The sequence below is a fragment of the Populus trichocarpa genome, chromosome 2, assembly GCF_000002775.5.
Source record: "Populus trichocarpa isolate Nisqually-1 chromosome 2, P.trichocarpa_v4.1, whole genome shotgun sequence".
Lineage (NCBI taxonomy): Eukaryota > Viridiplantae > Streptophyta > Magnoliopsida > Malpighiales > Salicaceae > Populus > Populus trichocarpa.
Genome location: NC_037286.2, coordinates 8,914,390 through 8,925,170, shown reverse-complemented (window position 1 = coordinate 8,925,170; position 10,781 = coordinate 8,914,390). Strand labels below are relative to the sequence as shown.

The following is a 10,781-nucleotide window of genomic DNA, read 5'->3' as shown; positions in this document are numbered from 1 at the left end:
TTTCTGATAGGATTTTCTAATATATATTATACATATGTTATTCTTTGTGTTTTGAAATGGACCAAGCTTAGTGGGGCAGTGGTCTGGCAACGTCCATTTTTAAATATATGTGAGCTTTCTTATGCACTCGCAGTTAGAATATGTCCTTTGTGGTAAAATGAGCGTTTCTATTTTATTTTATTTTATTTTTTATTGTGTTCCTCCCGCTCTATATTTCTTAAAGTTTTTATTAATAAACAACGCTACCCTTTTATTTTATTTTGAATGAATCACGGATATATACAGATTATTTGTAGTTTAAGAAGCAATAAATATATAAAGTGAGTTTTTAATTAAATAATTAAACTATTATATTATTCCTTAAAATAGATATTGTTTAGTGAATAATATCAAGAAACATAATAGATACATTTCAACAAGAAAAGATAGGTTGTGGGACCAAAATTTATTTTTTTCGAATAAAATTAATTTGTCCGTACGTATACATTGAAAAAAATGGTGAAATTTGAATTTAACAGTTACGAAAATGTTTCCTTTAGGCATGTAGTATAAAATCGAATGACTCCATTCCATATCTTGATCAGTCTTCCATCTAGAAACATCGTTTCAAGAAACTAAACCCTCTTCTCTTCACTATAGATGTCTTATAATATTCAAGATGTTCACATTTTAAGTGGGATCATAGATGTTTTTTTATATAGTATTTTTTATTTGTAAATATATTAAAATAATAATATTTTTTTATTTTTAAAAATTTATTTTTAATATTAATATATTTAAACTATCTAAAAACATTAAAAAATTTAACTTAAAAAAAACATTAATCTTAATATGGAGTAGAAAACTAGATAAAAGACGTTGATGTGCAACTGTTGGGATAGAGATAAGGTATTGTTTGTTTTTGCGTTTCAAAAGCGTTTTGATGTATTTTTAATATTAATGCATTTTGATGTGCTGATATCAAAAATGATTTTTAAAAAATAAAAAAATATATTATTTTGATGTATTTTCAAATAAAAAACATTTTAAAAAATAATCACAACCATACTTCTAAACGAGTTTATACCTGCAAATTGAGATCCTGTCATTTTTCAATTTGAATGAAGACTTCAAAACGTATACAGTATCCTGCTTTTGAATGCTTGATGTGGCTGTGACCATAACTCCAATCATGTAATAAATTCACTGCATCCACCCGAATTAGTTTCTCAACATGTTCGGGTAACACTGATATATATATATATATATATATATATATATATATATATATATATATATATATATATATATATATATATATATATATGTATATAGAAAAGTTAGAATATTACAATCTAAAAGATATTTTAGAAAATAAAGAGTTTGATGAATAGCTGGCAAACCTCATCCAGGACTCATGGGTCGCATTCCTCAAATGCGACTTCCTAAGAAAATGATCAGAGCAACAAGACTATCATCAGGCTGGCATCCTTGTACGCGTGAGGACATCTTTGGCGTACTTCTTGGAGACACATTCTTGTCAAATTCTTAATTAACGCCTCGAGATCCTAATTGACACCCTTACAGATCAACCGCTGAACAAAACACACGAATGAATATGATTATGGATATGCAAGCGTTTGGAGATTTCCGGTGGAATTTGTGGACTTTGAATTCTTATTTTCTCTCCAATCATTTTGAGGGCAGATAAATAAATAAATAAAATGTGACAAAGTGATGCAGACTAACAAAGTAAAATGGTCGGAGGAGTTTACTATTAGCATGTACAGGGGACGACTTTCTTGTAACAATTGGTTTAAATTTTCTGTGAAGGACAAAAGGTATTAATGGATGGAGATTTGACTTTCGTTTTTATGGATGGAGTTAGCAATGAAAAGGAAAGGAAGTAGACAGACGCTTATCATCTGGGAAGGGAGGGAGAGTCTGAATGTGAAAAATGGTGGTGTTTCCACGACACAATAATGCGTAGCAAGTTTTGACCGTGCCGTTGTTGGGGACCATCTCGACAAATCTCAAGCCGCAACCAGAAGCCTAAACTTCAATGGTTTCATATATCACACGAATCTACAGTGAGATACTGTCGTGTAAGCAAAGATTTCAGGCATAAAACCATTATAATTGAAGCCTATCAAATATCCCAAGGTCTACCAATATATATATATATATAAAGCTCAATTCATTTGCTCAATAAAATTAGTCGAAACAAATGATGACTTCTTTTCTTTTCTTTTTTGTTAATTGGGTCATTTTTAGTCATTTTCCTCTAATTAGATTTCAGACATACCATTAAAAAGAACACGGTCTCTCACATTTTATTATTTATAGCAATGTAGTTCAGTTTTGTCCTTAAAGTTTTGTTATAATTGTCCTAATTTTCTTTCATTTCTCTTGGACTGCATGTTACCATATGTCTAAGGTATCTAAGGTTGTTCCAGGATTAAATAAAATATCAATTTTGTATAACAAGATTTTTAGTGATTGTGAATTAAAATAACAATGATTAAAATTGATATTAAGCAAAATTAATAGACTTCTTTCTTTCATGGTAAATTGTAAATTGTTCAGGGGCGTGTAAATATACAATTTAGATACTCAATTTTTTATTATTATATGTTTGGTTCCTTTTATTTTTAGATTCTTCATTTAAGTTTAAGATTTTTTATTTATTTATATTTCATTCCTTAGATCTTCAAAGAAGAGAGGGAAAGTTGCTGAAAATTTTAAGAAAATAAAAAGCTTTCAGAAGACTAGATTTTAACTATCAATAATTTTAATTTTAGTGTTTATGGATTTGGCTTTGAAAAATCAGCTCAATAGAGCTAGTTTTCACCTTTAATAATGCCAAAAAAAAATACATAAAAATTTGAGAAGTTTTTTTTTTTTCACTAGAGCCAACTTTAGAGACCTAAAGGGGTGGCAGATAGACCTGACATATTGTCCGTCCTTTAAGAAAAAAAGATAAAACAATTATACTTGGTTTTCACGTGGGCAGAATATGAATTTATTCTGGATGAACCCGTCAAGTTTCATGATGAACGAAATACACGTCGACTATGGCTCGACAGAGTTTGGCTGTGAAACCAGGTTTGAAGCTCATCTCAATTATTGGCGGGGTAAAAAGGAGAGAGCCTTGGTTCTTTTCAATAGTAAAAAATAACAACTAAATCAAAATGAAAAACAGGAAATATTTTAAACCGACGGAGTCCATACACATGAATTACGGATCATGGACTGGCAAAGGGCCACAAACTAACAAAGGGCATGTGCACCTTAGGGCGTGGGACAATTTTGAATCAGACGAAGATCTTAGCTTGGCCCCATGATTGATCTTTTCAACTGGTCACATTTCCCGATCATTGTATCAAAAATCAGCCTTTGATGTATTATTTAAAGGTCCCTGATTTTGATACCTGTAATTAATAATTAAGCACCTCCTGTAGATAATCTTCTTCAGAAAAAAATATTACAGGCGTCGGTCTTGACTTTTGGGCAAAGGATTGGTTGATACAATGGATCTTGAGGATTTTTTACTCATGGTTTGATCCATTTATATTCTAAGGTTTATATAATATTTTTTTTCATCCATTTCATGTCTCTTGGCATTCTTTTATTTTGTGGCCGCGTCAAGGTAAATCCCTAGTAAAAACCGTAATAAGGTGAGAAAATTTAGACCCCAAAACTAGCCCATCAGGTGATTCCAAAGAAAATCTCAACAGAAATGCAAATTAGAAGGCTATTTTTCTATTTTATATATATGTTGAATCGTACGAATTAATTTAGACATTATTTAGTGGTACTGATTAAAAAAAAAAGAATCGCAAAATTATTGGTAAGGCCCCATAAACAGCTAAACTTGAATGTACCAGGGGGGATTTTCTACCTGAAAACGAGATATAGTTTTTTGTCATTAAGCAAACAACACCATATATTTGGTGGAACCATAGAAAGCTAGGCGTGCATCATTCGCTGTTTTTCCATCTCTACACGGGCAAATTCATCATTGATCTCATGCAAGAATTCACGTGGAAGCTTGAAAAGGGGAGGGTTTTAGACACTTGACATCAACAAATCAAATAGAATTAGAGTTTTGGGATTAATGCTTCTCTAGTGAAAGAACAAATCTTGTGGCCAGGCCAAGCCAAGCACAAGGTCGGCCCTAAATCTATACACCTAACAAGACCCAAGCCTTCTAATTAACAAGAGAAGCGAACAACAAAAGGTCAAACTCTTAGCTCCTATTTAGTATTGTGTTTTAAAAGGAGGTTAGGTCAAATTAAAAATTTAAAAAAATAAAATTTTAATTATTTAAATCATTTTTATTAGTTATATTAAAAATAATTTTAAAAAATTATATTATTTTAATATATTTTTTAATTAAAAAAATAACTGCTACTTCCAAACAAGCATTGCGTTGGTTTGGTTCGGTGATGACTCAGCAAGTGATTAAAGGCGACTACCAGGCGTAATTAGACACTTGAGTCATTAGGTAGAGACACAGCCAGCCAGCCAGAAGACATATGACTCCGCACCGTCCGCTAGTGTTGAATTTGAATAGCAGGTGCCTTCAGAAAGCTTGCACGCGCCAAATGCATCCCCATATAATTTTTTTTTTTTTTTATAATTGTATCCCAATATCATAGAAAAAGTCTATCTTAATATATATATATAAACATTAATCAAATCAATAGAGCCTCAAGTTTTATTACCGTCTTCAATAGGTTTTTATGTTAATGATTTTTTTTTAATTCTAGTAAATCTATTAATAAAATATCCAAAAGGCCCCCTTATAACCCACATTAATGACAAAATAAAACCTAAGATTAGAATAAAAATAAAATAAAATAAGTCTCTACAACTAATTACAAAACAAAAGCTATAAGACAAAAAAAATACAAATAAAAAGAAAAATGGATTGTATAAAATTTGGTCCTGGAATTATTGCCAAAAAACTCAAATCCGTTACGTGTTCCATTTTGTTTTTTATTACGAAACTTTCATCCATATATAAAAAAAAAAAAGGCAAAAAAATAACGCATGAGTCAAAACCAACCATAATATTGATCCCTTTTTATTTTTTTAAACCTTTTCATTTCATTTTTTTTTATTTAAGTTTGGTGAGGATTCTAGAAATTTCTAATCAACTTTTTTTTTTTACTATAATTTTTGGGTTTGATTTTCAATTTTTTTAGGTTTGTTTTACTGGCTTAGTGATTAGTTTTAAGTTTTTTTAAGATTTTATTCAAATTATGTGTACTTTTTTTTATCATTAATATAGGCTACATATATATTTTGAATATGTTTTTAATAGATTTAACAAATATTGATAGTGTTTGGTTACTATATCGGGACAGAAAAGACGAACACGATAGATACAAAATTAATGTATTTCATTGAAAAAACAAAAATAAAAATATAAAAATAAATTTATCACTAAGAAAATTTTAAAGTAATTTTTGTACATTTAAAATATCAAGTATTGGGAGACATGTCTATAAAAACAATTTTTTTTTATTTTTTTCTCTAAATAATTTTGTAAAAAACTTTTAATTTCAAAATTATTCAAATAATACATTTAAAAATAAAAATGATTATCCATAGTTTTAAAACCTGACTCGGACATCGACCTGAGACAAGGCTCGAGTCTTAGGTCGAGAAGGTTAACCTGGGTTGACACCAATTTTTTTCTAAAAATGATAAAAATAACATCATTTTAACCAAATTTAATTTTTCAAAAAAAAAAATCAATGGGGTTTTTACTCTAGTTTTGACTGAGTTTTTGATCAGGTCAGATCGGAGAAATCTTTCATCTATTTTTTTTTTAAGTTGGACTGACCAGAGCACCAGGCCAGCCAACTCCTAAGTGGACCCTCCAAACCGGTCTAGATTTTATAACCTAGTTATTATTCTATTATTAATTTCAACATTCAATATAGAAAATATCTAATTATTTTTAAAATATATAATTTTAACATAAAAATAAAATAAATTTTTTATATTTTATTTTACTTGTTCATTATCAACCAAATAAGATAAGAAGAAAATCAATTTATTTTGTACAGCATTAACACATATAAGTTTGTATTCATTTCATGTTATGTCTTGTCTTCCCTATCTTAATTATATTTATTTTGTCTATCCCGAGATAATAACTAACCGTTATTTTAAAGAGTCGAGTTAATACTGATTTTCTTACTAGAAAGAGATTAGACACTATCCTATCCTATTATTTAAGGATATGTTGGTCAAATTACTTTCAAATTATCAAACAAATAAAAAAAAAAAGGAAAAAAAAAAAGAAAAGGAAAGGAAAATGGTACTCAGATAATACCTAATTATTGACCCCATTCAGGGTCCCCATAGGGTCACTAGTAGAGTAAGCTGGACATTTATCGTTTCCCTTGTCACAAATGTTTACCAGTTGGTGCAGTCTCCTACATGCTGGCAATTCTGGTTGCTCCGCATACAGATAAAATAAGAGGGGTGCGAAAGGATAGGGCAAAAGACAAAAATAGTCTAGGATTTGAATGTGATTCATTTGGTTTTTTCGTAGCTCTATTCCACTCTCTCTTCTATTTATATTGAGAAGAACCGTCAAGTAAGAGAGCAGAATTGCGTTGTCATTCTCTTTCTCTCTATCACTGTAACTGTAATTAGTAATAAGTAGCCTTTGTAAGAAAGCCATTTGAGGTTGGCTTCAAAAAGAGAAGACTGAAGATGAATGTATCAGCTTCTGAATATAGTGGTGGTGGCTGTGAATCTGGTTGGACATCATACCTGAACCAATCGTCTAATTCAAAACATCAATATCAGGGTTTTGGTGGGTTTGTTGATGGAGATTATGCAAGAGTAGAGGAAGACCAAGAGGAGGATTTGTCTATGGTTTCTGATGCATCCTCTGGGCCTCCTCAGTATTGTGAAGATGATGAATACGGCTGTGATAAATTGGCCAAGAAGAGCAAAAGCAAAAAGAAGAGCAAGGAATATGGTCGAAGCAAACAGCATTCATATCTTGACGACACTGCTAGCTCTCCTGCGTTGGGCAAGGCAAGTTGTTCAAAAGAAATGATATAATCTTCATCTTCCATATATTGATGGAAAAACATTTTTATATATTGAAAAAATGGCTACTGGAAATATATGCAGAAAGTGAACAATGAAGGCACAACGGAACATGTCCTGGAATTCTCCCAAGGTTTCTCTGCAACACATTTTAAGGTATTTGTCAGTGTTAGGCGTTTTTTTCCAGATTTTTTCCGCATTTCTTCTTATCGATCTCTCCACCTCTTGATAAAAGGAGGCAGTTACCCCCTTAGTTTTCTCCTGCACATATCGTTTGCCCGTATGCTTGACAAGACATATCGTTTGCACATATTGACCACTAAATATGACCAAATGCCATTTCAGGGGAAATCCTCACTCAAGAAGCACCTTGGATTCTTTCAATCCTCCCATTCTGAAAAGGCAGCTTCAAAAGAACCAGGTTAGACTTTGTTCGGTGTCTGGTTGGTAATCTTTATTCCAAAACTATAAGCTTTAAGGATTCATTAGTACTTCTATTGTCTGAAATTTGTGATGATTGCAGGTGATTGTCAGGCAAGAAAATGGAAATGACAAATTGTAATGATTAGCATCTTTTGTCTCTGCCACTGCAGTTGCTCTAGACTCTGGAGAGAGAAATGGAAGGAGTGTATAAGGGGGGGGGGGGGGGGGGGAAAGTCATTGGATCTCAAATAGATTTTGTTCCTTTGTTTTTATTTTTGTTTTTTCCAGTTCTACTCCTTTTTTTATTTCTTCTTGTCAAAGCAGTGGGAAACAACATGCGTACATAAAAAAAATAAACTAGTTATCTGCTTTAAGGCACCCCTTTTTCTTCTTCTTCTTTTGTCACCATTGCGGCGATCACACAAGGAAACTAGTAGGTCTCCTGTGGAGTCTTGCCTTCTCTACTTTTACTGGTGCAGAATCAAATTTATCAACTTGCTCGGAGTGATATAAGATAAAAAATAGCAGAAAGCAATATGTCTAATTTGGAGGCTCAAGCTTTAGTTGTTGTCAATATCTAGTTGCATTGTTAAAAGAAGTCAATTAACGAGGGCTACTCAGGAATTCAGGCAAGAAAAGTGGAAAAAACAAGAGAAGCTTGGTAAAAAAAAAGAGGTTGCGGTCCTCTGAAGAACAGAGTGTCTCACCATTTGGCATTGATGAGCGAGGCATGTAAGATAATTTCAATATGAAAAGCGTATAAACGCAGCCAAAAACGAACAGGATATATATTTCCTATCCTGAGCAATTGTACAGAAATCTCAAGAATAAAAAGTTTCCTAATTTATACCAAAACTTCGGGTTATTTTGTATGGATAAAAAACAGATTTTTCATTATCCTATTTTGACTAGATTAGAAATTCTTTATGTATAATATAACTTTTACACCTATATCTATCATGAACAGTGCTTTGGCCAATATTTAGAGTTCAACATACTCTAAACCTTAATTATAATTTAATTTAAAATCTACATTACATGTCATAAAGACCGCGTTAAAAATGTTTTCCAACAAGGTATCCATTTGCAACCCACCCAACCACCCATATGCAGAGATTGAGGAGAAAGGGCCTTGACAAAGCATAATAAGTGACCTATTTTTTCCCTCTTCTGTAACTGCTAGCCTGGATTAAAAAGAGGTAAGAGTTAGTAAAATTTGGCAATTGATGCCCTTCTGGACTCGAGCCAGACAATTTTTCCAGATGGAAGGAACCAAAAGGTAAGCCACAATTTCCACAAAAAAGGACCAAAAGAAGAGCACCCCACCACCCCTGATAGCAACCTGCTAAGAATGTGATCCATACATAATATTGGTTGCAATTATTGAATTTTTTTTTGTGGTTTCCTTCTAAATCTCTACTGAAGGGGCTCCTATGCTCAGAATTAGCAACTCATGTCTCGGAAAAAGACTCGGATTTTAGGAAAGGGACAAAACCCTCACTGGTGTCCTGTCAAACCTCCTATAATGCAGTTTCTACTTCATAAAAAATAAGTTGATGTATTGGGATTAATGCCATACCAACTATAGTATTATTGTATGGTCAAATAACTGAAGAAATAAGGATAGATAATTGGAGACAGATACCAATATTTTAGCTTAATAGATAATTATCCTCAGCAGTCAGATCCTGTTGCCGCAGGTAATTGTGATGAAGAAGAAATAAGAAAGAGTACAGGGATCTTTCAGATGGAATTTAGACCCTACACTCACCATAGAAGTATACAAGCTATTGTGATAAATCAACAGATGTTGGCCAGGCAACTTCTTGGACGCACTTGTCAAGCTCTCATGAAAATAAAAATCAAAAGAAAATATCAAAATCTCCAATAACTGAAATAGTAAACCCAGAGCATCCTTTTGAAGTGGTGAACCTGGTTCTTCTTGATATGGAGAAACGAAGGGGCCTTCGACTTCAAATCCCTCACTAAATCATCACACACAGGTCATCCAGTATGTTACTGAGATCAGAGATGCTTAGAAAAAAGATCTGGCAGTTACAATTGGAACTAGATATATATTTTTTTGTTCTCCACCCAAAGAAGATTGGGTTAAATTAAACATCGATGGTGCTAAGTGCTAACAAGGGCAACCCAGGACTTCTTAGAGCGGGTGGTTAGATTTGAGATTGCATGGGGCGTTTTGTGGCTTCACAAAGAAGAGTTTGGGTTAAATTAAATAGGGCTAGAGATAGTTTGGAAGAGGTGGGTTAAATTAAATATTGGTGAGAAGAGACGGTGGGGTTAGAAAAAGAGAATGAAAGAAACAGGGGGAGGTTTCGTAAAAAGGTTGGTGCTTTAAAGTGAATTTTTGAAATATTATTTTTAATGTTAATTTCAAGAGAATTACCGTAGCTCGTCAAATAGTCTTTTATTTTTTTATTTTTTTATTTTTTATCAATTGAATTTTATTTAGAATTCAAATTAATACTTTTAAAAAAATTTCAATTCTAAGAGTTTCGCACAAGCTATATGTTTTTTTTAAAAAAAAAATTTATTTATTATGTCCCTTTACAATATAGGTTTTTATACCTGATTTAAGAGAATTAAGAACTTAACAAATTATGATTAATTTTGAAAATATAATGTAGCTTATAACTAGTTATTTAATCCATATTTTACCATGAGTCGATTATTTTTTCTTAATACAAAAAATAAAGAAGTAAGCTTTTTCGACACTTTTTTTTATTTAAAAAATATCAAATATAACTCAAAAAGTTTATGTACACACATAATTAAATAAATCAAGAATCATATCCGTCAACAAATAAAAAAAAACATTAACTATAACTAAATATGTATTTGAAAAAATCAAGAGGCTACAATTTATTCACCTGATTATGTTCAATAACCTTATTTAATAAAATTATTTTTTTACTTAATCAAATGATAATAAAAATAGACACACGTATAAAATTCATTAAACAAAATCAAATGAAAAAAAATATCTTTCAATATTGCACTTATTAGAAGCAATATCCAAAAATTAAATACATACAAAATACTTTAAAAACAACCACTATTTAAAAAAATACTAAATACAAAAATAAAAATAAATCCGAGAGAATAGTACTAATTTAAATATAAATTTAAAATTTATTTAAAAAATACATGTAAGAAAATGCAATATTTTTTTAAAAGCCAAAATTACCAAAACAATAAAAAAAAACCACTATAATAGCTAGAAAATTAGGAATAAACATTTTTTATTTAAAAATATATTTTTCAACCTATTTTTTTTA

At 31.0% G+C, this 10,781-nt stretch overlaps 1 protein-coding gene and 1 long non-coding RNA gene across 2 annotated transcripts; one reads left to right on the top strand and one right to left on the bottom strand.

Moving 5' to 3' along the window:
* Nucleotides 1-6,412: 6,412 nt before the first annotated feature.
* On the top strand, nt 6,413-7,860 carry LOC18096276 (protein SOB FIVE-LIKE 5). The gene is made up of 4 exons (XM_006386415.3): nt 6,413-7,044; nt 7,144-7,215; nt 7,405-7,480; nt 7,583-7,860. The coding sequence occupies exons 1-4, from the start codon at nt 6,715-6,717 to the stop codon at nt 7,609-7,611; spliced, it is 507 nt and encodes a 168-aa protein (XP_006386477.2). The 5' UTR covers nt 6,413-6,714; the 3' UTR covers nt 7,612-7,860.
* A 181-nt stretch (nt 7,861-8,041) lies between these two features.
* Nucleotides 8,042-9,977, bottom strand: LOC112326574 (uncharacterized). The gene is made up of 2 exons (XR_002980286.2): nt 9,254-9,977; nt 8,042-8,666 (listed from the first exon to the last, which is right to left on the bottom strand). It is a non-coding gene; the product is annotated as an uncharacterized LOC112326574 (long non-coding RNA).
* Nucleotides 9,978-10,781: the final 804 nt, after the last annotated feature.

Bases quoted from the DNA above. Each gene is read 5' to 3' on its own strand.
- LOC18096276 (XM_006386415.3), top strand. From the start codon at position 6,715: ATGAATGTATCAGCTTCTGAATATAGTGGTGGTGGCTGTGAATCTGGT. The intron at 7,216-7,404 runs GTATTTGTCAGT...ATGCCATTTCAG, and splicing joins TCTCTGCAACACATTTTAAG to GGGAAATCCTCACTCAAGAA. The intron at 7,481-7,582 runs GTTAGACTTTGT...TGATGATTGCAG, and splicing joins GGCAGCTTCAAAAGAACCAG to GTGATTGTCAGGCAAGAAAA.